The sequence below is a fragment of the Herpailurus yagouaroundi genome, unplaced genomic scaffold, assembly GCF_014898765.1.
Source record: "Herpailurus yagouaroundi ecotype Mexico unplaced genomic scaffold, PumYag 222, whole genome shotgun sequence".
NCBI classification, from domain to species: domain Eukaryota; kingdom Metazoa; phylum Chordata; class Mammalia; order Carnivora; family Felidae; genus Herpailurus; species Herpailurus yagouaroundi.
The window spans coordinates 1-27,734 of NW_024412453.1; the positions used below are offsets into that span (position 1 = coordinate 1).

Sequence of the window (27,734 nt, forward strand, 5' to 3'; positions counted from 1 at the left end):
GAAATGTTGCTTGGGCTCGATAACCTTTAACTAGACTAGGTTTCACAGCAGTGTTCTCTCTCCCACATCCCACATTAGTAATAAATATGCACAACCTCCTTGAACCCTTGAAGCCCCAGGCCTTGCAGGCAGTTTGAGGACTGCAGAATTCCCACAGGAGGCAGGTGGCAACTGTCTGCTCCTGTCCCTTTCTTAGAACATCCACGGGGGCCTCAAGAGTTTGCCACTTTCAAGGAACGCCTTGTTTCATCATGCAGATGCTTACCCCCCCGCCCCACCCCCACCCCACCCCCATCTGCCATCATGGCCACAGGTGTTTCCCCCTTCTTTGACTGTAAAGAAGAGAGTCCTGTTTGAAAGTGTGGAGGCTGGTGCCTGCCTACCCAGGTCTTTCCCTGACTGGCTCTGTGGCCTCAGGGGATTACTTAACTTCCTGTGCCTCAGTTTCCACTTCTCTCAAATGAGGATAATGGCAGTATCCACTCCATCAGATCATTAGCAGGAATTAACAGGTTAAACGGGAGAACACTAGGGATGGATCCCCGGCCATAGAAATTTTATTTTTTGTTTCTGGTGTGAGATTTCCCTTCACTTAGTCTGTGTGCTCCCTGTTTGATCTGTGAGAGCAGTTCAAATGGCTCTATTTTGCCTCTTATTTTTTGCTCATAAGTTTCTTGTGCTTGTGTGGAGTTTCCCTGGGAGGCTGTGAATCCCAGGAGGATGAGAACTACAGCTTATTTACTGTTGTTTTTCTGATACCTTGCACAGGGACTTAATACATGTACTTGACCTTTCAGCAAATATTAAATGAACACCTTGCATTCGTGTTCCAGACAGTGTTTCGGGTACCTGGGATAAATCCGTGCACAGAACAGACCAAGGTCCTGTCCCCCAGTGGACTTTGTAATTTTCTAGTGGAAATTAGAATCAAAGCCAAATGGAGTTTTGTGGGGTTTTGTTTTTGTTTGATTTTGCCTGTTTTTTGTGGTCAGTAAAGAAGTGCATATTAGTTTTCCAGTGTGTTACAATGTGGTCATTATAAGATGAAGGGTCAGTGATGTGGCCTCTGCTCCTTACATAAATGTGCCTGCTCGATCAGGGCCCTGGTAGTCAGGCCTTGGCTCTGAAGAAAAGCTGTGGGGCGGGGGCGGGGGGGTGGGGGGGAGCGCGGTGCGGACCTTCAGGAGAGAAGCATAGAACCATGTCATTGGGTAAAATGTTGTGGGGTAAAAATGCATTCTGCTTTGAATTTGTTGATTTTTCTTTAAAATAGAAAGCATCCCTGAGGGCCTGCACTCATTCTTAATGAGTCATCAGAATACACATTTTTGGCATTCCTTCCTGTGAAAAGCAGCTCTCTTTGCCATAAACAGCCATATCCCAGCAATAATATTTTGGGAAACTAAATCTTGATGCGTGGGTCCCTAAGTCAGTGTTTCTTGCAGTCCATTGTGCTTTAGGGGTTTAGTTAAAACCAAAGCACAAACAAAGACAAAAACCCACCCTAACCCCAATAAAGAATAATTTTGAAAACAACCGACTTTGAATGGAAACTGTGGAGCCTTGATTTGGACTCTTCTGTCTGATGTCCCGTGTGTGGAAGGCTCTGCCACTGTCCACAGGGGATGGCTTCTGACAGTCCCGTGGTTTTTCCACTTGGCTGTGGGTCTGGGCCTGAGGTGTTCATCTGCGGTTCTGCAGGCTGGCGCCGGGCCTTTGCAGGGAGCGCATAGCCCGACTGCCGTCACCCTTCCTGAGAGGAGTTGTGGCCGTGACCGCGCCCCCTCCCTGCACACACACTTAGCCTTTAGGAGATCTAAACCCCTCGGTGTAGGAGAGGTCGGCGGTTCTGAACCAGGGGCCGTTTCGCCCACTGGGAGGATATTCATCAGTGTGTGGAGACACTTCTGGTTGTCACAACTCGGAATGGGGTGCACCTGGCATCTAGTGGGTAGAGGCCAGAGAGATGAGGCTAAACATACCATATGCACAGAGCAGCCCCCCTCGCCCTCCAGCACACACACCCAGAATTATCTGGCCTCCAATGTCAGTAGAAAGAAACCCTGCTCTAGGGGAATGGAGACCATGGGCATCTACACCAAGAGCTAAAAAGTTAGACCCCCGCGTGCTGCTTCTACCTACATGCCAATGCCACGTAGGAAGAGATGTGTTCTGAAGCCTTGCTGATGGCTCGTTTGTCTCATTTGTCAGATCGAGCGGCGCCTGGACACGGTTCGGTCAATATGCCACCACTCCCACAAGCGCCTGGCAGCATGCTTCCAGGGCCACGGCCCCGACGTGGAGAAGAGATACGTGAGTATCGGATGTGACATGGGGCCACGGCTGTTGGGTCTTTCTTGTGTCTCCGTGAGGCTCTTCACCCTTCGCTCGCTTGGTTTTTCCCAAGCAGCGTCAGCACATTTGCCTGCAGATTTGTACCTCGTACTGCCATTTACTCTCCCGACACCTGCCAGACCAGAACGTTTTTTTGTGCTTCAGACGTGGCTGTGCTGAAGGCACTGCTCACACTGCATTTTCCCCAGGTGCTTTTAAAGACTCGATAAGCCATTTGTCATTGATAAGAGAATAGAGTTGTCTGTTAGGAATGCTTTGATGGCAAAAAGCTGAAAGCCTGTCTTAAATGGACTTAGAAAATGATGCAATTTATTGGTCTTCTAACTGAAAAGTGCAGAAGCTGGGATGGACTTGAGGAGAGGCCTGGGCTAGCAGGTCAGTGGTGTAAGCAGAATGTCACTCTTTTTCCTTCTGCCCCCTCTGCCTTCCTCAGTGTCTGCTTTGCCCCTAAATGGGCACCTCCCACGGCTGGGGGTTGGCTACCAGCAGCTTCCACTGGCTACCTGCTTCCTTGTGCATGTCCAACAGAAGTAGAAAGCACGCTTTCCAGCGGGTTTCTTTAAGGGAGTGAGAGAACTTCTTTTTCCAAGTCCTTGGCAGGTAGAAATGGCCTTCCATTGCATTGGTCTGTATTGAGTCATATTCCCCATTCCTGAACATTCCCATTCCACCCTGGCTACCTTGGGTAGGGGTGAGGTTGGGAGGAGGCGGGATGTGCTGGTTGGCTTAAGCTAATCAGGGCCTGCCCTTAGAGCGTGGGCTGTGGAGCTGCCTCTGTAGCTCACAGGCTTTATTTAGACTGGGGTGGACCCGAAGGAGAAGTCAGGACACTGTCCTAAGAGGGAGAGGGATGGCCTCGAGGAGAACCACCGAACATCTGCTCCAGGATACATTTGTCTGAAGCATCCGGGTCCTCTTGTGCCACCAGCAGAGCACAGCCACTCTCCGTCGCCAGGCAGCTCCATCCTTGGGTTTACAGGTTCCTAGCTTACGAGCACATGCTAGCCCTCGGAAGCCCATACAGCATTACGGTGGTAGCTGCAGTGGCATACAGGGAAGCTATGATTTGCCGTGGTGTGTTGTGGGACACCCGATGTCGCAAGAGGAAGAACCGGTATGCGGGTGACCTGTGTCACCCTTCTCTCAGATTTCCTACACACATCTGAGAAGGACGTCCCAACGCCAGGATATTCCTCTCTCGTGCAATACTTGGTTTGCTGCAGTAACAGGTATCAGAGGGCGGACGTTTGCCCACACCTACGACTCCAGGAATGCTTGCTGCACGTCCTGTCCGGCAGAACCGGACCCAAGCCACCGGTCCTGTCCCCACGGCTCCTTCTTGTTCTCTCGCTGTGGCTTCTGTTCTGCCTCCCCTTTCCGCATTGTTTCCTAAGGCTCTGTCCTCCTCCTCGTTGCTCCCGTCACATTCCTTGGGCCACCTCTTCTGTCCTCGTGGCTTCTGACTGGTGTGTTGATGCCAGGGACGTCTCAAGCATTTCAACCAAGCAAAACACTTCCTTCCCTAGATGTCTGTTTTGGCACGCGTCACCAGTTCTTCATTGCGTGGACTCTTGAGTTCCACCCACCCTGTTGTGCAAGCTGGAAACTGTCGGCTTACCTTATGTTCCCTTTTATTGTATCCTCACCCTCCCATGGCTGCTTGATTAGCAAGGCCTGTGATTCTCTGTGACTGTCTTTGGAATTCCTCACCCCCGCCTCATCTCTGCCACCTTTGCCTGAAAGCAAAACCTGAGCCCTTTCACAAAGGCGATGATCGCAAAACCTGGATGGTGCAGTCACCTCCTGAGCTTTGTTTCCTGCCTTTGATTTCCTTCTCGTCCAGCCTGGCTCCAGCCTGATCACCAGAATTGTTTTTCTGAAATACGGATTGATACGGACATCCTCCTGCCGAGAAAACATCGTAGCTTAGCGGTTCTCAACAGGGGCCAGGATTATACTCCTGGGGATACTTGGAAATACATAGAGACATTTTGTGTTGCCATAGGGACCGGGGGACACTCCCGGCATGTAGAGGGTGGGGACCGAGATGCTGAACATTCTGCAGTGCCTAGGGGCATAGTTCCACACCGGAAGTGGCCCCTAACACCAGTGGTGCCTCTTTTGAGGGGCGCTGGCTGGCTCCCATTGCCAGGATTGAAAGTCTGAGCTCTTCATTAGCACGAGGAACCTTTCATAATCCCATCCTGTTTCCTTTCCCCTTATCCAGTCCCATTGTCTCCCACTTCCGCCTGCCATACGTCTCTGTCCTTCACATTGTTGTGTCCTGTCCATTCCTTTGACTGCCTTTTAAGCAGGTGTTTATCAAACACCTACTGTGTACAAGTGCTGGAGATAATAAAATGAACAAGATGTGGCCTCCGCCTTAAAGGTGCTCACGGCCTGGCAGGGGGAGATACACACAGATGCATGATCCTAAAATGACATGCCGAACAAAGTGTGCACAGGGTATTACAGGAGGACTGAGAATAGGCATCACAGGAGGAGAGACGTAGTCAGGGGAGGCTTCCCAGAGGAGGTGGTAGCCCAGCCATAAACGAGGGCAGTGAGTGGCAAGTGACCGGCATATTCTAGGCAGCAGGATGCAAAGGTCATTTCTTTTTTTTTTTTTTTCACTTGATAATTATTTTACTACATTTAACTATCGTACTTGCAAAGGTCATTTCTAAAGCCTGATGCCTTGGGCTTCCTTTTCCAACCTCGAACAAAAAGTGCCAAAGACAGGCCTCTGAGGCTGTCTACACTGTGCATGTGGGAGAGAGTAGACACCATGGAAACGATAGAAGATGGGTGACCACGGCAGTCAATATTGTGGAAGAAATGACAGCAGTCTCTAGAACTCTAGAATACACAGGAGGGGCCTCCCAAAGGTCCCACGAGAGACCCCCCACGCATGTGAGGAGGCAAGAATCGTGTAGGATCTGGAGCGGCTGCCTTTTGGGCAGTGGGCATGCATTTCGTAAATTATGGCTTTAGATCTTTTTAAATGAATCCCTGGTGATTAAAAAAAAAAAAAAAAGCTGTTCATGCCTAGGAAGTGCTTAGCCGTGTTTGTGGAGGAGTATGTTGTTGGTGGATAGCATCCTCATCGAAGAGCATGGGGTTAAATAAGCGGGATGTCCTTATTTATGTACATCAAGATGCAGGACTGTTGTGGCTTGGGGTCAGGGCATGGAAACCACAAGGCTATTTATAGCCGGGAACTTGAATGATTTTGTCAAAGTAGACTCTGCTCTTTATGATTTTGGTTCCGAGCTCCAGAGTTGCACAAAGTGTATTTCTCCAGATTATTGCACTTATCCTAGATTTAATTTCCCTTATAAAGGCAGCATGACTAACATGTATGAATTATCCTCATTATGACAAGGCACATTGCCCGTTTTCTCCTATCTTCCTGATCTGAAAGTGCAGAAGCTGGCAATGTCCCCTTGTGGGGCAGGGGATGCCTGATATTTACTTATGTGAAAATAACTTGGGAGGATGAGAGGTGGGTAAATAGAATTGTTATTTATTTTTATTTTTTATTTTAAAGTTTCTTTTTGAGATTGAGAGAGAGAGCAAGAGCATGAGTCGGGGAGGGGCAGAGAGAGAGGGAGACACAGAATCTGAAGCAGGCTCCAGGCTCCGAGCTATCAGCACAGAGCCCGACGCGGGGCTCAAACTCATGAACTGTGAGAACATGACCTGAGCTGAAGTCGGACACTTAAACGACTGAGCCACCCAGGTGCCCCAGTTGTTGTTTATTTTTAAATTTCAATATACTGTTTTAAGTAGGCTGCATATTTACATGGTCAAAATCCAGAAGATACAGAAGAACATAAAGTGAGATCTCTCACCACCCTGTCCCCAGGCACCCTGCTGCCCTCTCCAGAGTGACCAGCATTAGTAGCTTCTTGTATAGCTTTCAAGAGATATTCTCTACAATACAAGCAAATACGGTGTAAGTGTATCACATGGAGCCCTTTAAAGCGGGAAAGGCAGGTGATATGCTAGAGGTCAAGGCACAACAATGCCACAGCAAGGTGGACCCTGTGTCTTTGACATAACAGCCCTTTCTACTGGGGAGGCAAAATCATGGGGAGCATTGCCACATTGGATGCATTTTGAAAAAATGTTTATTCATTTTTGAGAAGGGGAAGGGAGGTGCAGAGATGGAGGGGGAACAAAGGATCCAAAGCAGGCCCTGTGCGGACAGCAGAGAGACCGATACAGGGATCGAACTCATGAGCCACAGGATCGTGACTTGAGCCAAAGTTGGACGTTTAACCGACTGAGCCACCAGGCGCCCTGAATGCATGTTTTTGTTTGCACGTTATGTGCTATAACCAACCCACTCGTACTTGACAGGCCCTTTCTACCCTTATGAGATGAGCCATCAAGCAGTGGTGGAAAGAAACTGAACTGGGGCTCAGGCCCATGACACAAAGGTCTGGCTCTGCTGCCCCTCACTGGGGTGCCCAGCCAGCCCACCTGACCACCCTGGGCTTCAGGTCCCTTGATTGTACAATTAGAACATAAATCAGATGATCCTTATGGTCATTTCCAGCTGCAAAACAAATCTCTGATAGGAAAATTGCTTTGTGATTAAATACCTTAAAAAATTTTCAGGGGCACCTGGGTGGCTCAGTCGGTTGAGCATCCGACTTCGGCTCAGGTCATGATCTCACAGTCTGTGAGTTCGAGCCCCACATCGGGCTCTGTGCTGACGGCTCAGAGCCTGGATCCTGCTTCCGATTCTCTGTCTCCCTCTCTCTCTGCCCCTTCCCTGCTCATGCTCCATCTCTCTCTGTCTCAAAAATAAAAATAAAAACATTAAGAAAAAAAAATTTTTTCAGATATTTAGCCAGACGTTTTTAGATATTAACTAGAGCTGGGCCCTTATGATTACAGCTAGGTTAAGAGCCTGTTTAAGAATGAATATTCTAGCAAAAGTTCTTGAAATTGAGCATTTTCTTGCATTTATGTGTTATGATAATCAGAGAGTAAGATGTGTGTCTTATGTTCCCAGGGCTTCAGACACAGTATGTACTTGATTAGTTAATAAGAACAGTTAACAGCTACCCCAACAATAATACTAGCAGCCAACACCTACTAAGTACGTAGCACATGCTAGGTACTTGACGTTGAAGATCTCCTTAGATGGGCAGACAGCCCTAGGACACCCTTGCTGTTATCATGCCTCGGTATCATCCAGGTGTGAGGACGTGGACATAGAGGTTAAGTCACACAGCGCACATGTTTGAGACTGGATCCTGAACCCAGACAGTCTACCTCTTACCTGTGCAGTGTGCCTGGAGGACAAATCACCGAATGGTGATCTGCGGCTGGTCATTGAGAACGGGTATCAGTAATAATGAAAACAACATATTGTCTTCTGCCTTCCAGAAAAAACTCCCTCTGACCGCTCTTGCTCAGAACATGCAAGAAGCATCGACTCAGCTGGAAGACTCCCTGCTGGGGTAAGAGTGGGCTGCTTTCAGAGAGCGAGCCCGCTAACCTGCGCGTCAGCGGGAGCGGGTGGGCGGGTGCTGTGCACGGCAGGCATCTGCGTGACAGAGGGGCCGTGAGCGTGACGGTGTGGCTCATGCTCCAGGAGGAGAATGGCGCAGTCTCCACGGGAAGAAGTGGGGTCTGGGCCCCCGGGATGGCAGGCAGTCTTCCCTTTAGCAGGAGCAACGCTGGCTTCCGATGATTGAAAGGGCCACTAGCGAAAGTGATTGATAGGGTCATTCTTTATTCCCCTGAGCCTCGGTATAAAGAACGTGTCCCTTCCCTGAGCAGTCCCGTCCAGTCCTTAAGAGCCACCTCCTTTGAGGGTGGCCACCGTAATATCAATGGTGGTTGTCTCAAAATCTTGTGTTTTCTGAATTATTTGGATTTTTTTTTTTTTTGCAGTAGGCATGTGTTCTATAAATAATTTTTAAAAATCTAATCATGAAGTTGTTTTTACTATAAGAGGGAAGGTTAACCCTTCCTTCCACCTGCTTCTACATGAGGATGGGGGCCTTTGAGCCAATCTGCTGTCTCTGCTATACCGCTCACTGTGCTTCCCAGCTGCCCTGGGCTTTGGACTCCACAGCCCCCTTTCCAGGGGCCTGTTATACTCCATGCCCTACAACGCTACCTGTGTTCTTTTTTATTTTGCAGTTTATTTATTTATTTTGAGGGGGGGAGGGGCAGAGAGAGAGAGTGAGAAAATCCCAAGTGTGTTCCACACTATCAGTGTAGAGCCCGACAGGGCTCGAACTCAGGAACCGTGCAGTCATGACCTGAGCCAAAACCAAGAGTCAGATGCTTAACTGACTGAGCCAGCCAGGCACCCCGTAACTTTGTCCTTTCCAGGATGATAGTTTCCCCCCACTCTTCACCCTTCCTCCGTCCTGTCCATGCTCCCATATTTGGGAGTGATGGTCCTGGGAAGAGGGTGGCTGGTGTGTGCATGCTGGCACTCCTGGTCCTCCCGGCTGATGGAGGGAGTCCTTGCTCTGCACTAGCACTGCTCTACGTGTTTTCCATGTACTCACTCGTTCAGTCTTCAAGACAACCTACATTCTACCTCCCATTGAAGAAATTGACAAACAGAGAGGGTGAGTCAGTTGCCCAAGACCCCACAGCTGGTGAATAGCAAAGCCCGTATTCAAACCCAGGCAGCGTGGTATCGGAGATCGTGTTCTTAATGACAGCACCATGGCCACCTCATGCCAGCGCCACACACGTTGGTCATTTTAAAAGGACCCCATGGGGATCTTGAGGGGCAGGGCGAGAAGGAGAAGGGTAGGAGGAGAGAGGGAAGGACAGTGTCAGAGCAGCCGTTTCATCCGCACGCGTCCTCGGTGTGACGTCAACTGCGTGCTCCCAGGAAAACAAAAGCAAACATGGTTTTCATGCAACATGTCTCTTGAGCTTAGCTCACCATCCCCAGTAGAAAACCAGCACTTGCATTAACTCCGGAGCAAACCCTGCGTCGGCTGGCCTCACTGACAGACATAAAACAGCACATAACGAACTTTACATAAGGTTCTAAAGAATTCCAGGGTTATTTGGAGAACATTTGGTCTTCCCCTGAAGCTAATCCTAGACTCATCACCTCACTGTTCACACACATCCCACACATGTACTCACAAAGTGTATCTGAGAGTGCCTTTTTCATGTTAGAGCACAAACCCGTGGGCTTGCATTTTAGGCGATGCCCCAGACTTACCACGTTTTTGAGGTTCTACCATGTAGCACCCTAAGGTGTCCCCATCGTGTAGAGAGTTGGCCGACTATGGTGATCGGGCACCTGGTTTAACGAGCGGATGCTTGTTGTGGGGGTATCTTGTGTTTTTAAAGGAAGATTCTGGAGACGTGTGGCAATGCTGAGAACCAGCTGGCTCTAGAACTTTCTCAGCACGAGGCCTTTGTTGAGGGAGAGATTGTGGATCCTCTCTGCAGCATCGCAGAGGTGAGTGCTTCTGCCAGGCCGCATAGAAGAGCCAAGACCGGTGTGGGCTGCGTGGTGAATGGTTCGCTTGGGTCTGCAAGTTTCACGACAATCGGTGACTTTGACATATGCTTCCTTTTGGAAATGAGGGGAGTCAGTTGAGGGTACAAAATCCTATGCCTCAGGGGGAAAAATGTAAATAAATACTGCCTTTTCAGATGTTAAGGTAAAAACCCCAAAGCTTATCGCATTCGGTCTGTGGTATGTTCTTCTTTCTAGTTGGAGATTCCCAACATCCAAAAACAGAGGAAGCAGCTCGCTAAATTGGTGTTAGACTGGGATTCGGTCAGAGCCAGGTAAGGTACGGACGAGAGGAAGACCACTCAGTGGACAGCATGCAGGTTTCCAGATTCACGCACTTGACCCACAGACCAAGTCGCACCCACTTATACCTGCCTCGAGGGCCCATTCTCCCAAGTGTGGCAGTGGGAATGATGTTAGAACATCCTGTTCTAGGATAGTGGAGCATAGGAATAAATAGATCTGTGATCTTAGCAGTTCCTGAGGGTCCTGCCATGTCCAAACCCTGTGTGGTTATGATACTTTCATGATCGAAGGCTGTGCCCAAAGGGAGAAAACTCCCCGTAAAAGTAAGTAACCATCCCAGAGGGCTGCCGACTTGTGGCCTGCTGCCAGATGACGGTCTGTAGTGCTTTGTGGCAGGACTCCAGCCCAGCTCTGTCCTTGAGGGCATGTGTATCCGTGACTTATGCGGCTTTCTCCGTGGATGAGAATAGGGAATATCTATGGAGGCAGCTGCCGCCTGCCCCGACCTTTCTCATGCTTTACCACAGGAGTTGGCAAACATTCCGTAAAGGGCCGGATAGTAAATATTTTCAGCTTTGCAACCCAGATGGTCCCTTTTGCAACTTTTCAACTCTGCTATTGTAGTGTAAAAACAACCCCGGACCATAAGTAAATGAAAGCCTGACCATGTTCCAATAAAACTTTATTTAAATAAAAAAAAAAAAAAGGTGGCTTTGTTGATCGACCCCTGTTTTGTTAGCTCTCACTTTTTCTTCTTTTAATTTTTTTAAATTACTGCAGTGTAACTGACACATGATGTATTAATTTTAGGTGCACAGCATTGATTCGACAATTCTGTACGTTACTCAGTGCTCATCACGATAAGTGTGGTCACCATCTGTCACCATGCAGTGTCCTTACAATATTATTGATTATATTCCCTTTGCTGTACGTTTCATCTCCGTGACTTGTTTATTTTGTAACTTAATTCTCACTGCAGTCCTGTGCAGTCTCTCTGGCAAATGGATGGAGATATAACTGTCATTTACTAAGCTTCTACCTGTCAGATGCTTTTTTTTTTAACAGATTTAGAACATCTGTAGCAATGCAACATGCAGCATTTCCTCGTTCCTGAGATGCCGGTGACTATCCGTGCACCACTGACTAGATATCTCCTTGGGGGAGGGCTGAAGAAACACCACTCCATTAAATGTACGGGTCACTCGTTAAGACATGTGGTGATGTAGAACATACTGAGATGATAGAGGGTGCGTCTAAGAATTAACACATGGTAAAAATAATTGCCACCACTTACCGGACACTTGCCGCGTGCCAGGTATGGAGCGACGGACATGACGTGTCACCTCCTCTGATTCCTCCACCAGTTCCTGTTCATTCGCTCATTCATGTTTTCGACAGATCTCAATCGGGTGCATCCTGTGTGCCCGACTCTGTGCTGGGGACTAAATTCAGAGGCCCCCTCAGTGAGGACTGGAGAGGGAACAGGGGTTCTGTTCTCTCGGGAAGAGACTCCTTTTCTAGATGAGAGAGGAACCTGCACAGATTCTCTACATGGCTTGCTTCACGCTTTGTCATGCGTACGTCTGTAAGGAGAATCCCCGAGCCAGGACCAGGAGTGGGGCCACCCTGAGGTAGACTTTTGCTCAGGATAAGGAAGAACGTTCTAATGGTTCGTTAAACAAGGCCGTGAATGCTCCCTCCCCGGAGCTGGTTGAGCGACATTACAGGTGCTTGTGCCCCAGGAATTTTACGTCTATAATACAGGTATCCCGGAGGGGATTTCAACACTGGTTCTTGATCTGCGTTCAGGATCTTGTTCACTTTTAAACAATCAAAGCAGGTATCAGAGAAACACACAGTTGAATATTTCACCTTTACTTATTCCTGTGGCTTTTCCCTGAGGGAAAATGACAGTATCCAATGACTAATTACTACCTAATTCCTAAGGAGGAATCCCTAATGGGGCAGATATCATATGCACACACATGCACATGCATATCGATTTGTTCTCGATTCCTTATGACGGTTCTGCAAAGTGTTTGTTACCTTAGCTTTACAGATGAGATTACTGAGGCACAGAGAGGTTAAGTCATTGCCCAAGGTCACGCAGCTAGTGTGGGAGAGCCAGGCTTCAAACCTGAGCTTGTCAGCCTCCCAGGTCCGTGCTCTGGCCACTCCATGGCATCGCCAGTCTTGCTTAGGCAGACTTGCCAAAGGCCGGCTTTGGAGGAGAGCCTCATCAGGAACTGGGAAGAAGGTAGAGCCTACTGTTTTTGGGGCAGTGCAGCAGCTGAGAAGCTTGAGCAGTTGCTCGCACGGGTTTTCATGCTGCATCTCTGTAATATCCATGTTTACATTTAAATTGCTTCCACAATAGCAGACATAATTCATATTCAAACAGAAGGTCAAAGCACACCTGAAAACCAAATAGAAATTATTTTATAATTTTTTTTTTAACGTTTATTTATTTTTGAGACAGAGAGAGACAGAGCATGAACGGGGGAGGGTCAGAGAGAGAGGGAGGCACAGAATCTGAAACAGGCTCCAGGCTCTGAGCGGTCAGCACAGAGCCCAACGCGGGGCTCGAACTCACATACCACGAGATTGTGACCTGAGCCGAAGTCGGACGCTTAACCGACTGAGCCACCCAGGCGCCCCTAGAAATTGTTTTAGATTATTACCCCTCCCATGTGCTCGCTTCGGCAGCACATATACTAGATTATTACCCCTCCCCACCCATGCACTCCCCTACTCTTGCTGTGGTATAATTATTTCCTTTTTTTTTCTCAGTCCTTTTGACTTGATGTAAATTTTCCACATTATGCTTTAGACTTTCTGTAAACTTCATCTTTAGAATATTAATATTACTAATTAATTAATATTAATAATTAATAATCAATATTAATTACTATTTAATACTAATATTAATATTAGAACTACAGATGTTTTTAGTTCTACATGTGTTTTCCTAGCTATGGATTGTTAGCTGCATGACCAAAGCTCGGTCTTTACTTGCTGGAGGTAATCACAGATGAGGATGGCAGCAGGAAGGGTCCCAGGGGTCCAGGAGCAGGACTGACTCCCAGGGGCACAGGAACATTCCAGATCAAAGCAGGAAGCACAGGAGTGTTTCATGGCATGGTTTCCAGCAGTGGGGCGTGTATGAGACAGGATTATACTCAGAGCAGACAGCTGCTCCCAGCACTGCAAGAGTCCCATCACAGTGGGGATATAATGTCTCTTTTTGCTTGCTTCCATTCCTAGAGGATAAACTCAAGAGGAGCTGGCATCCTAGGTACTCATACCGATCCCAGGTAGAATCGGCTTTGGGGAAAGAGTCTGTTTCCCTCAGGACCTTGATTCCGCAAGGTTGAGTGTGTGCAGCCAGCTCTCAGATGCTGATCGCCCCCATGTTTTACAGGTGGAACCAAGCTCACAAATCTTCAGGAACCAACTTCCAGGGGCTTCCATCAAAAATAGATACCCTAAAGGAAGAGATGGATGAAGCTGGAAATAAAGTGGAGCAGTGCAAGGTACAAGACTTCCCTGATACATACGCGCTTGCATCGGTCTGCTTTTTACAAATGATGGGTGAAAGGCCAAATGTTGCAGATTATTTAGTGTTTGGCACAAATACTCTGAGTGATATGAAAAATGCGTTCTAGTTTCTTCTGCCTTCTTTCTTTATTTTCCAAGACTGTATTACTTTATACTAAGAATAACATAGCCTTTAAAAAAATTTTAAGTAGGGGGCGCCTGGGTGGTTCAGTCATTAAGGGTCCGACTTCGGCTCAGGTCATGATCTCGCGGTGCATGGGTTCAAGCCCCACGTTGGGCACTGTGCTAATAGCTCAGAGCCTGGAGCCTGCTTCCGATTCTGTGTCTCCCTCTTTCTCTGCCCCTGCCTGCTTGCTCTCTGTCTCTGTCTCTGTCTCTCTCTCTCTCTCTCTCTCTCTCTCTCTCAAAAATAAACAAACATTAAAAAAAATTTTTTTTTAAATTTTTTAAATGACAGAAATGTCTGAGCTTATTTAAAATAAGGAATAGATGGGGAAAAAGAGAAAACCATAGCAAACCGTATAAAGTTACAACTGTTACAACAACGTACATAGGGGTGCCTGGCTGGTTCAGTTGGTGGAGTGTGCAACTCTTGATCTCAGGGTTGTGAGTTCAAGCCCCATGTTGGGTGTAGAGATTACTTAAACAAATCTTTAACAAAAATGCACAATAGGCACAAAAATAGATCTGTGGAATAGCATAGTTTTTCTAGAATCAATGCTATTACTTTATTTAAAAAATTTTTTTTTGTTTATTTATTTTTGAGAGAGAGAGAGAGACAGAATGAGAGTAGGGGAGGGCAGAGAGAGAGGAAGACACAGAATCCAAATCAGGCTCTAGGTTCTGAGCTGTCAGCACAGAGCCTGACACGGGGCTGGCACTTGTGAACTTCAAGATCGTGACCTGAGCCAAAGTCGGACAGATGCTCAACCGACTGAGCCATCTGGGCGCCCCTCAATGCTATTACTTTAAACAATGGAATATACAGTAAAGAGGTCATCATATATCCGTAGAGAAGGGAAAAATTATTTTTTAAATGTTGCTGGGACAATTGGTTTGTAATTTGGGAGAAATACTATTTTTTATGTCATTAAATAAATTACAGATTAGATGGTTAAGTGATCTCATTCTCTGTACATCTATCTGTGAAGATAGATCTTTATTCTAAATGTTATTTGAGGTGTTAAAGAAACAGGTCTTTGGTGAGTCTTAGGGTCATTGACCTAAGCTTTTCTTCCTCTTACTATTCAGCATTTTTCCAAAAATGGTCTCTATTCTATTAGATAGTGTTGGGGCTGTTATATTTTAGTTTGTATAAGTCATGCTATAATTAATTCTTCAAGGTAATTAATTTTAGGATCAATTAACTGCAGTAAAATGAGTTGTTTAAAACTGAACTCACAAAGTCATGCCATAGCCTTTGCATTTGAAAAGATGACCTTCAGATAAATGCTTCTGATAAAATGGTCTCATAGTGGCTTATTCCTGTTCAGAAGAGCTACAGAGGTCTTGGGAGTCTGGACTGGTGCATTATGGGCTGATGTGTCTTCTCTTGACTTCCACCCCAGAGCTTCTCAATTCAGATGGTGAAAACTTGTGAAAATATCTTCTGTCTCTGTATGCTAACTTCTGGGTAATTTCCCAACATCTAAGTTCTGTTTCACTGATTTTCTCTTTAGCTAAGTCTCATCTGCTGTATAATTAATAAACATTGAGTTTGGAATTTCATTTACTGCATTTTTCCATTCAAATTTCTTCAGGTCGGCCTTTTTTGATACTATGATATTGTTCTCTAGTGCCTGTTTTTTTTTTTTTTAATGTCTTTAACCATTTTATGTATACTTACTGTAACAATCTTTGGTAATTCTGTTTCCTCAGTGAGAGTGGTGGGAGTTTACTTCATGGTGGATTGTTTCTTCCTGTGTTTTGTAATTTTGTATTGTGAGTTCATTTTAAGAGAGACTTTATCTGTGGGACTCTTAAGGATTGGGAGTGATTTTCCCTACAGAGTATTACCAGTTCAAGGCCATTTTTAACTAACTTTAACTTTCTCAGTTTGAGGATTCCTGAACCACACGTATTATAAACATAGACTTCAGACCTTCATGAAATCAGGCTGTATTTGTAAAATCCAGGAAAATATTTTTACTTTCCCAATGCAAAACACATATACTCTATTCTTTCCATACGCTACTGAGCAAATATTTTCTGATCCACCCTTCCGCTGAGGATATAGTTTCTCGGGGATCTTTGTGTGTGATGTGAGCATACTTGTCAGTTACAGTTCCTCACCTTGCCGGACCCACGGCTTCATTTTCTGTCCTCTGACTCCACGTGACTGCCAGACTCCAACACCTTGGCCGTCAAGAGTGGCATAGACCCACCCAGGTCATCCCCAGCTTCCACTTGTCAGGCCTTTTCCTTTAAAAAAAAATTTAATGCTTCAAGTTTTTATTTAAATTCTAGTTAGTTAACATACAGTGTAATATTGGTTTCAGGAGTAGAATTTAGTGGTTCATCACTTACATACAACACCCAGTGCTCATGCCAACAAGTACCCTCCATAATGCCCATCACTCATTTAGTCTAACCCCTGCCCACCTCCCACCAGCAACGCTCAGTTTTTTCTCTGTCGTTAAGAGTCTCTGAGGCCCCTGGTTGGCTCAGTTGGCAGAGCATGTGACCCTTGATCTTGGTGTCGTGAGTTCAAGCCCCATGTCGGGTGTGGAGCTTACTTTAAAAAAAGTCGCTTTTATTGTTTACCTCCCTCTCTTTTTCTTTCTCCTATGTTCATCTGTTTTGTTTCTTAAATTCCACTTATGAGTGAAAGGCCTTCTCTCTTCCTTTGTCTTCTTTCTCCTCTGCCCTGCCCTCTTTCTCTTTTCTTTCTCTCCCTTTCTTTTTTGGAGATGTGTGGTGGGTCTCCATGAATTTACTCCACTGCTTTCCCAGTTATTCTAAAAGAATGTTTGTTATTCCCAACTAGCATTTCTAAGTATTTTCATAAATGAGAAGGGCCTTCATGTTAATTTGTGCACCTTGATGCTAAAAACAGAAGGCGGTACATTTTATAAATATATACATATGTAATTCAAATACAATCTAATTCAAATATAATATAGGAAACATATATATACATACACACACACAGTTGCCTAATCTATCACTTTTAAGCAAATTATTTAATTTTTATAAGCAATTCATCTACATTAGTTCAAGTATCAAAAGCATAAAGCAATATACAGTAAGTCTTTCTTCCACCCTTGTCCTGCTTCTACCGAATTTCCTCTGCTCCCAAAAGGTAACCTCGATTGCCAATTTCTTGTTTTTTCTTCCGGAGATATTTTTATGCTAATGTGGCAGCAAAAATATAACATTTTTTTCTCTTCTATTTTTACACAGGTGGTAACATAGCATAACTAATGCTCTATACTTGTTTTTTTTTTTTTTAATGTTTATTTATTTTGAGAGAGAGAGTGGGGCAGGGGCAGAGGGAGACAGAGAGAGAGAGAGAATCCCAAGCAGGCTCTGCACTGTCAGCACAGAGCCCAATGCAAGGCTCAATCCCATGAACCATGAGATCAGGACCTGAGCCAAAATCAAGAGTCTGGATGCTAAACCGACTGAACGACCCAGGCACCCCTATACTTCACTTCTTTTTTTTCTTTTTCTTTTTTTTTTTTTTTTTAATGCTTATTTATTTATTTTGAGAGAGAGAACCAGCCAGCATGGGGAGAGGCAGAGAGAGAGGACAGAGAGAAAGGATCCCAACCAGGCTCCATACTGTCAGCGCAGAGCCCGACGTGGGGCTCAATTTTACCAACTGTGAGATCATGACCTGAGCTGGAATTAAGAGTTGGACACTTAACAGATTGAGCCACCCAGGTGGCTGTATATACTTCACTTCTTAATAAGGAATATTAACCGTGTATCTTGGAGATCTTCCCACATCATTCCCCTAATAAGCTTCCTTTTTTGTTGTTGCTGTTGTCCCAACGTATGGTTATACCAGGCAATTGATGGACGTTTAATCTGTGGCTCTTTCCATGACGTTTTGCTCTAAGAGCTCATGGATATTGATTCTCAGATGCCATTTTCTTCAGTGACCTCTCTTCTCTTCCACTCACCAGGACCAGCTTGCAGCGGACATGTACAACTTTATGGCCAAAGAAGGGGAGTATGGCAAATTCTTCATTACGGTGAGCACCTGGCCTTGACAAAGTATGAAAACATTGTAAAAATGGAGCCATTTTAGTTTTTTTGTTTTGTTTTGTTTTGCAAAAGATTTCATTTTTGGTTTTGCTCAGCCATTGTGTGTGTGTCCATCCGATGCTAACGTTGCTTTTGTTTTTGAATGTGGGTCTGTTCTCAGTTATTAGAAGCCCAAGCAGATTACCATAGAAAAGCATTAGCAGTCTTAGAAAAGGCCCTTCCCGAAATGCGAGCCCATCAAGGTAATGTAACCTGCGTGCTGGCTGATGCCTCCTTTTTGCCTCTGCCACTTGCGCTCTGTTCTTCTTCACCCTGACTCCTTTGCATGCATTTCCTTTGGATAACGCCTTTCTCCTCGGAGAGTACTGTTTCCCAGCATAATCTCATCTTTCCTCGCCGCATTCTCTAATTTCTTCCAAACCCAAATTAACATACTAATGGGACATGTGCAATTCTGACATGTTCAGTTGCTGGACCCTTTGGGGGAGTACCTGTGTGTGTTTTCGTGTCTTCTCCTTTTCCGGGTCAGTTATTTGTTCCCTTGGGTTTAACTCTGACCCTGCGACTCCAAGAGCATACATTCTGGGGAAAATATTGGACTTTGAGAAAGGGATTTTTAGAAGTCAGTACGTGATAGCCCCTCATCAGGCACTCAGTTGGTGGGAATGAACCATGAGGCCATAGACAACTTCCTTCCCCCTCTTCCTTGCCTGCATACAAGGCTCTTGTTCTCAGCACTCACGTTCTGCCCCCCATACTCAAGCTTTCAGCAGACTTTACCCACAAGTCATGAGTGGACTGAACTTCCTTCTGATGTTTAGTTTTAGCCCAACATTAGAGCTTTTGATTCTCATTTTCTCATTTGCCATCAGAGCATCTGCCAGCAGAGATCCGAAAACCTGGTTGAGGCAGAAGTTAGTCTGTCTTCTTTGGACCTATTGTACTGTTTGGTTGTGTAGACCCCGCATTTGGAGCCTAGGTTCCCCCTTGCAGAACCTTTGGTCTCAAGCCAGGTGCTGAGCGCAGTGACTCTGTGATCGCGAAAGAGAGCGAGCGTGTGTGGGTGTGCACGCACACCGGCACCCTCAACAACGCCACTTCTCTAAATTTGAGGAGGCCCCGATCTGCATAGGCAGATCTTCACCCAGCTCGAGTGCATGCATCTGATGAGCTCTTCCTAGGGCAAGCTGCTCTTGCTTTCCTTCGTGATCCGGTTTCCTCGTTTGTGGATGACGAGGTCAAGTCCCCGTGCGAGGGAATGAAGCTGCTGGCGTACATCCAGCCTTGCAAGGGGCAGACTCTTGCCGGGCAAGTTCCGAGCTCCAGGAGTGGGTTTTTATGGGATACCTACCGTGTGCCTGGCCCCGTGTAGGACAAGATGGTAACCGTCATCATCTTAGCCTTTGAATGAATTAAAATCTGGTTTGGAGCTGACGAACAAGCACAGCAAAAGGGAAGATTGGGTTTTGTGAGCAGGACTTTAAAAAAAAAAAACCCAAAACAACCTCTTTTTTTCCCAAGGCTGTTTTCCCTAGAGAAGTAGGTCAGCCAGTGACAGGGAACAGGAAAGTTCATTGTTAGGGCTGTGCCCTTACCCCTCCTGCCCTCCTTGTCCCCAGAGCCCCTTCCTGGTGACAGTTCCCATCTCACCAGCGTCTTTGGCCTCACGGCCTCCTCAGTGCTGGTTCCCTCTGAGGGCCTGCTGTGCCCTGAAACTCCACACATCCCAGAAAGCAAGCCGATTCTGCCCCTCACGCCAGCTGTCCCTTCGTCGTCCGGCTCTCCCGAGTGCCGCCTTCCTCCAAACCATCCGGGCTTGAACTTGGAGCCACCTGTTGCCGGGGTCTGCCCTTTCTGCCTTCTGCTAGGCCTTCTCCTCCTCTCGTGCCGTCCCCCCGGGCCTGTGTCACTTCACGCGTGAACTGTGGAATCAGATATCACTTCTGAGACTCAAGGTCCCTAGACCTTTCTCCGCTGGTCTTCCTTGGTCTGTTTCATTCATCTAAGCCCCCCTCCTTTGAGAAGCCTTCTCTGAAGCCAACAGCACACACCTTGTCTCCTGAGTCACTCTAGCATCTGTGGTCTATGCCAGAAGTCGCAAACAGCCACATCTCATTAAAAAAAAAATGTTGCCATCATTGAAACACCAGACACCTTCATGTAGCAATCTGGTTTCTGGCTTCTCCTGGAAGTTGTGGGAGTCTGGCAACCCTGGATCTGTTTTCCTACATGGCAGCATGGGTCGGGCGCCAGGCGCAGGGCTGGTATGTCCCTGGCCCCTGTGGACAACTACATTTGTGACCCTCATCTATATCATTTTTTGGCCGTGACTTAGCAAACATGCGTTGTCTTGTGAATGAGTGTTGTACGTTTACATGTGTGTCTTATATTTATTTGGGGGGGGGGGTGTTGTGAACTGTGGGTGCCGCTGTGGCAGCCAGCACTTGACTGGTCTGTTGTGTGAGAGGCCGGCATCCTCAGGGCGGTTTGGCTCAGGAGTCGTCTAGGTCACTGGTTCTCACGTCCACCTTCTGCCAACATTACACCGCGGTGGGGGGGCAGGGCACACCGTAGAGTGTTTACTAGAAAGTTCCAGCAGGTGTTTGGAGAACACCCAGCCCTTGCCGCCACGGAGTCAGGCATGTGGGGTGGCCGTGATGGCAGATGCCATTTGCAGAACTCCCCTGGGGCACTCTGATGTATCTCCCAGGGGAGGGGTCATGTGGCCGTTTTCTGCCTGATTGAGAATCCTCGTTTTAGATGAAAGGGACAAAGTATGCGGGGGAAGGTCTGGCCTCTGAGAGGGCTGTCACGGAGAAGGGCCAGGCCCCTGGATGCTCTTGCTGCTAGGAATTATGCTGACCATGGCTGGGGCTGGGGCCGGGGCCAGGGCCAGAGATGAGGAGGGCGCCTGCCTCTCTAGCCCTCACCTCTCTTCAACCGGGACCCCACTCGCTCTTCCCATCGATTCTAGCCTTGCACAAGCTCTCAGGCCCAGGGACCTGGGGATTCCATTCTTCTTCCTCCCGCTATGTGCAGATCACACGATGGGGCCTGTCCCTGCTCTTTCATGTAGTGGAGTCTAAGCGGACACACCAGGGTGATCGTGCCTGCTTTGAACTCGTGGTTCGAACAGCAGAGCGGCTGAAGGATAATTGTCCATTGGTGGTGCAGAGGAGGACGGGAACCTTTCCCGTCACTGAAAGGAACTAAGTGTTCCTCAGCTGAGCATTTTTCTTGGGCCGGTTTCCCCTCTTCTGCGTCCGTGTGCTTCTTGGGCAGCGGTAGATATGCACAGGACCCGCAGGCGGGCCAGACCCAACCGAGTGCTTCTCATCCCAATGGGACACATCCATTCGCTAAACTCTTGTTTCTGTTTTGCTGCTTTATTGTATGTATTTCTGCTAAGCTGCCTCAAATCTCTTATGGAGTGGAGCAGAGTATGTGACCCCAAAATAATATAAATGATCGCTTTACTGCTGGCACAGGCTTCAGCCTCAGCTGCTTTGGGGCTGCGGATCCTGCGTTGTTCCCTACGCAGAATGTTTGGGACCTGTCTGGGGCTCCGGCATTCAGAAGCACTGCATGTCACGGAGACGTTGCATTTGCTACGAGTTCCCATCGGCCATCTTCCGGTCTTGTGTGATGATGCTTGGCTTGTGTTTAAAATCTTAAGAAGTTATTTCCTCTTGCACTGAGGGAGTCCCCTAGATGGAAGGCCAGTGCTGCTTTGCATGGCTGGAATCAGTTTCCTTCCAGTGAAATCAGGGTGCCTAGACGCATCCTCGGTGTAGGGCCAGGCAGCCCACCAGTCCCATGCAGGAGCACCCTCGTGACTTCAGCTGGGCCGCTCTCACGGGGTGCCACAGAGGGTGTTCGGGGCTTCTGCTCCGCAAGTAACCTCCCAGCCCCGTGCCTATTTTTGCTCTAGTAAATGGTAAACAGCAAAAGCAAACAGAACAGATGTTTCCCCTTTTCCCAAAGCCTCAACCACCAGTCCACTTAAAAAAAAAGATCCCCTTTGGTAATTTGGGGGAGGAAAAAGACTCCCCATTGATGCCGTGAGGTTGTTGGGTGTCTCACTGGATGCTTTGCTGCTCTAGATAAGTGGGCGGAAAAGCCAGCCTTTGGGACTCCTTTGCAAGAGCACCTGAAGCGGAGCGGGCGTGAGATCGCATTGCCCATCGAGGCCTGTGTCATGCTGCTTCTGGAGACAGGCATGAAGGAGGAGGTAAGGGCGCCAAGCGGGCCTGCTTGCCGCCGTCTGTACTGTGTAGACCCGTTGGTGGTTTTCCCACATTTTGAGACCCTGCACATTAGACACTGTGAATAAAACCAAATTCATAGGAAAACAATACTTACCCTTCCCGCCTGCAGTACACTCTGACTTCCTTTTGTCCCCTTGATTGTTTCACGTTAGACTCTGGCTGTGATTTGTGGCATTGACTTTCATGATGCATTAAATGGACCAGAGCTTCCGTGAACTTTGTTCGTAGCGAGAATCTTACCCTCGTGTGGTACTGTGCAGTTTTGGTGGAGGTTTATTTCATGGGTATGGTAGAAAAACCCAGGAGCCGAGCAGGTCTTGTTACTTACTCCCTGTGTAGATAAGGAATTCGGCACACAGTGAGCTCATGGTGGGGGGATGAAAATCAAATGCCGAGTCTTTTTTTTTTTTTTTTCCTTTTAAGAACCGTATTGAGGGGCACCTGGTGGCTCAGTCGGTTAAGCATCCGACTTCAGCTCAGGTCATGATCTCGCGGTCCGTGAGTTCAAGCCCCACGTCAGGCTCTGTGCTGACAGCTCAGAGCCTGGAGCCTGTTTCAGATTCTGTGTCTCCCTCTCTCTCTGACCCTCCCCCATTCATGCTGTCTCTCCCTGTCTCAAAAATAAATAAACGTTAGAAAAAAAAAAAAAAAAACCGTATTGAAGTATAATGTAGATAGAAAAATGTATGTATCATAAGTGATGCATTGATAAATGTTAACAAACTGAGCCTACCTGTGTGATCAGCATCCAGATCAAGGAACACTCTAGAAGCCCTCTTGTGTTTGCTTCCAGGCACTGCCCCATCCCCCACTGACATGACCCCAACTTCTAGTAGCCGAGATCAGAGCTTCTCAGCCGGGGCTAAATTTTTTCCCCTTTTGGGAGCGATTTGGCGAAGTCTGGACACATTTTTGATTGTCACGATCTTGGAGAGGGGTTGCTCCTGGCCTCTAGTGGGCAGAGACCAGGGCTGCTGCTAATAAGCAGCCTGCAACGCACAGGACAGGACCATGATGAGGAATTACCGCTCCTGAAATGTCAGTACTGCTGAGACTGAGGAACCCTGCCTAGATTTATTTTGCTTAAAACCCGAATCTCATAACTCCTGGACCAGTGTCTTCACAGTCCTGCCTTTCTTGGGCGACCTTCACGTGTTTTTCTCCAAGTAACTTTTAGAGCAGTGAAAGTGACTAAGGGGCCTAGTCTAACAATTTCTCATGAGATGTCCATTAAAAAAAAATACAAAAGAATCCTAAATTTAGAAAATCTGTAGCAATCAGCCTTGTGGAAGTATAAAATAGCGCATTTAGATTTCTAATAGAGACAGGTATTTTAGCAGCGGGGCAGGGCACGAGTGCTCGCTGATCGGGAATGCGCTACTCTCTGCCTGCGCTTGTCCTCGTCACCCTTCCTGGCAACCCTACAAGGCAGGCAGCGTTCCCGCCCTCGGAGAGGGGTCTGCAGGGCCGGGGCAGAAGGCTCTTCCATTGGATTTGTACTGCCGCCCCCAACTTGAACTTGACACTGATGGCTTTTTGTTGTCTTCAGGGCCTTTTCCGAATTGGAGCTGGGGCCTCCAAGTTAAAGAAACTGAAAGCTGCTTTAGACTGCTCCACTTCTCATCTGGATGAGTTCTACTCAGACCCCCACGCTGTAGCAGGTGAGCCGCAAGGAGTCCCCCTCAGGGTGGGTGGCAGGTCGCATCTCAGACAGAGCATCAGTCAAAAATCCAGTTCTGGGGGCGCCTGGGTGGCTCAGTCAGTTAAGCATCCGACTCTTGATCTCAGCTCAGGTCATGATCCCAGGGTCAGACGTTCAAGCCCTGCGTTGGGTTCTGTGCTGAGTATGGAGCCTACTTAAAAAAATTTTTTTTTTCATTTTAGGTTTAAGTGACATAAAATTGAAATGGTCTCCCTATATAAGTTTAATTGGAAAAAACTGAAAGGACAAATAGAACAGTGTGCAACTCTTGATCTTAGGGTCATGGGTTCGAACCCCACATGGGGTGTAGAGATTACTTAAATGAATAAAACTTTTTTAAAAAGCTGAGTGTACACACACACACACACACACACACACACACACACGTCTTTTCTGTTCTGGAGGGTTTATTTGTTTCTTTGTTTTCCTGATTATTATGTAAAAGGTAAAGGTGGTTTATAATCCAGATATTTGGAGACATGCTTGTATTTCCTTCCCTTCTTTTTTTTTTAATAAAAAAAAATTTTTTTAATGTTTATTTTTGAGTGAGAGAGCACAAACAGGGGAGGGGCAGAGAGAGAGGGAGACAGAATCTGAAGCAGGCTCCAGGCTCTGAGCTGTCAGCACAGAGCCCGACAAGGGACTCGAACCCATGAACCGTAAGATCATGACCTGAGCTGAAGTCAGATGTTCAACTGACTGAGACCCCAAGTGCCCCTTTCCTTCCCTTCTTTCACCTTCAGACTCGAGATCTTCCTGGGGAAGTGATGTCTATTAGAAGGTGACTTTGAAGCTAATTTTATTTTCCATTGATCCCTCTCTATATTATGCAAGAGACAGAATTTGTTTTAGGAGCACCTAATTCTCTAGCCACTCCCGCTGGTTAGTGGCTTGTTCTAGATACTCTCGGAAGGTGGTAACTAAGATCATTTCAGCTTGCAAAGTAACACATCCCAGATTCCCATGCTTACCCCTGGACATACTCAAAGTGAGTGTTAATAATTCCAGGTGCTTTAAAGTCCTATTTACGGGAATTACCTGAACCTTTGATGACCTTCAGTCTGTATGAAGAATGGACCCAAGTGGCAAGGTAAGTTTAAAGAACACGGAGTTTTATAAGTTAAAGGAATATTATGGAATATTATGTTGCCTTCGTGAATTATCTTACTCTTGGGGGATATAGAATAACATTAAAATAGCACATTCGTTATTTAGCATGCTCTTAAGTTTAGGGTGAAAATATTGAGTGTGAGTATGATTATTAGTATAGGAAAGTCACCCCTAGTGCATTGGCTTCAATACGTGTGATGTATGTCGATGAAGACATATAGTGGAACCCGCACTCATAGATCAGCTGATCCCAAGCCCCTTTTATAATGAAGACAGCCCTATAACGGGGACAGGTGACATAGTGATCAGTGGCGATGTGCCTGGTGAACTGTGGACACTCAGCAGGGCAATAATACAATGTTGATGGCACCAGTCATGACAGTTTACACTTGCTGAGCATTTACTGTGTCCTAAGTACCTACTAATCTTTGTACCCATTACCTCCTGTAATCCACAATCAATGACCTAAAGGGAAGATGCCATTATCCTTATTTTACAGACGTGGAAACTGAGGCTTGGGGAGGAACAGGGCCAAGGTAACAGCAAGTAATTGGCAGAGTGGGAATTTAGACCCAGACCTGTCTAAAGACCCACAGTCCAAAGACTGTGCCTCTATCTTTGTCCCTTCCCCTCCACCCTCAGCTTCAGTCTGTCCAGGAGCCGCTGGCAGCTTTGTCCAAAAAGTCCCAGGGGCTTCGATCTGGCCCACCAGCCTGCCTCCCTGTTAGCTTGTGCCTCACGGTTCTGACTCACCTCCTCCGGCAGGTCCCTAATTCCTCACCCCTAAGGGAAGAGGAACAAATCTCCCTTCCCCTCCACCCCTTCCCCGTCTTTAGCCACTGTCACCCATTCCCAGCAGATGGGCCGCTGGGTCTGATGAGCTCGGTTGCAACAGGAGGTGGGGCTGCCCCATCGTTTTAACCGCATTTGCACCAGAACCTTTGTGGCCACAGAATGCGAAACACGTCCTGGGTAGGTGACGAGGTTTTTAAAGTCAGAATAAGTTCTTAGTTGTGGTCATATCCTTGGAACCTGCGTGTGGCCCAACCTGTTGTAAGGGTCCATGTTTGTGGGGCTGAATAAATGGAACCCAACATCAGTGGCAGGTAGGGGAGCTTTCTGGGGTCTCTTTTCTTAGGTAGCCTCTACTCCTCCCGAACTTGATTCTTCTCTCAGTTCTGAGACTCTCAAACTCATCCCTGTGAGGAAATACACTTTTCAAAGAAGGTATCTGTTTATTGGTGTATTGATTCCATATCAATGGAATGTCAGCATGGCCACCATCCCATCCCGGTGACACATCGACTGGCCTTTAAAGTATCATTGTGTTTGGGGTGCCTGGGTGGCTCAGTACGTTAAGTATCCTACTCTTGATCTTAGCTCAGGTCTTGATCTCAGGGTCGTGAGCTCAAGCCCTGTGTTGGGCTGCACATGGGGCGTGAAGCTTACTTAAAGTATAATTACGTTTGACCCCTTCTTGTAACTCCAGATTGCTTCAGTTGTGGAGGATGTTTTAGATCCAAAGGTGTATTGTGTGGGCAACTTCTAACGTGCTCTCCTCCTGGCGGGCAGGGGTGACTGATCTCATCTGGCCCTTTTTTGTATCTGTGAAAGTTTGTGTGTTGGAACTGTAGAGCAGAAGAGCTCCTGCAAATGCTTCAGCACAGAAAAGGGCTTCTTGGCCTGGAGACTTTTGGAGTGGCATGAAGGGCAGGGAAAGACACTGGTACCTGGGTGCCTGGGAGCTTGGCCACCTCATGTGTGGCTGGGCCGACAAGAGATCTGGGCTCCATGAAGCCACACACAGAGATACGCGTTTTCTAGACAGAATTTTCGGTGGTGTCTTGTCTCACGAGTGCCGAGCATTGGCACGGGCAGTTTGCACGGCGATGCTTCTGGAAACTCACAGTCACTCGGTGGAATCAACACTCTCATCCCCTGTTGGGCACGTCAGGAGATTGAGTCTCAGTGAGGCTAACCAACTGCCCAGAGTTAAATATTTAGTTGGTATCTGACTCCAAATTTATTTATTTCCAAATCTACCCTGTGTCACAACTGTGCTTTCTCTGTCAACGAAGACATTGCTGTTAATGTAGCCTGTTGACACAGGTGTTACTGATAGGTGTTTTGATAAAGAGTTATGAATACCGGGTTTTTTTTTTCCTCAGTGTGCAGGATCAAGACAAAAAACTTCAAGATTTATGGAGAACATGTCAGAAGTTGCCACCACAAAATTTTGTTAACTTCAGGTACGAATGACCAGCATTCTGCAAATTAAGCTACCAAGCTACAGTGACTCTGGAGTAAAGAAAGGTTCCACCTGCAGCAGAGGCCACTTAATTCAAGCGCACTACAGAAGTGCTTTGGAGGGTGCCGGGGGGCGCAGGGCATGGGATTTGTTGTGTGTTATCGTGCTGCACGTGAAGCACCTGCATTGCATCTGCACAAACACGTGAGTCACCTGGTCAGTTTACCACTGCAGCTACGGGGAAGAAGGTTCTCGTGAAAAGTTGGCTTGACTGCACGTTGGATTCAGAGTCTAAGTTGTTCTATGGGGGCACGCTGGGCTGGCTTAGTTGGTGGAACATGTGACTCCTGATCTTGGGGTTGGGGTTGTGAGTCAAGCCCCACATTGGGGATAGAGATAGATGGATGGGTGGATGGATGGGTAAATAAGTAAGTAAATAAGCAAGCAAATAAGTAAGTAAATAAATAAGATTTTCCAGCATGTAAAAGGCAAAAATTAATAATTCTATTTTCT

The 27,734-nt window shown here is 47.0% G+C and overlaps 1 protein-coding gene across 1 annotated transcript in view; it reads left to right on the plus strand.

Annotated features, from left to right (window-relative positions):
- Positions 1–2,193: 2,193 nt before the first annotated feature.
- The window catches only part of ARHGAP17 (Rho GTPase activating protein 17), a gene marked incomplete at its 5' end in the record, with an annotated part of 51,239 nt that continues 25,698 nt past the window's right edge, over positions 2,194–27,734 (plus strand). The window contains 11 exons of the mRNA XM_040459620.1: positions 2,194–2,313; positions 7,759–7,832; positions 9,706–9,817; positions 10,076–10,152; positions 13,545–13,656; positions 17,812–17,880; positions 18,054–18,135; positions 21,997–22,124; positions 23,711–23,822; positions 24,872–24,953; positions 27,142–27,222. Coding sequence (XP_040315554.1) covers positions 2,194–2,313; positions 7,759–7,832; positions 9,706–9,817; positions 10,076–10,152; positions 13,545–13,656; positions 17,812–17,880; positions 18,054–18,135; positions 21,997–22,124; positions 23,711–23,822; positions 24,872–24,953; positions 27,142–27,222 — 1,049 coding nt within the window. The remainder of the gene's footprint in view (positions 2,314–7,758; positions 7,833–9,705; positions 9,818–10,075; positions 10,153–13,544; positions 13,657–17,811; positions 17,881–18,053; positions 18,136–21,996; positions 22,125–23,710; positions 23,823–24,871; positions 24,954–27,141; positions 27,223–27,734) is intronic.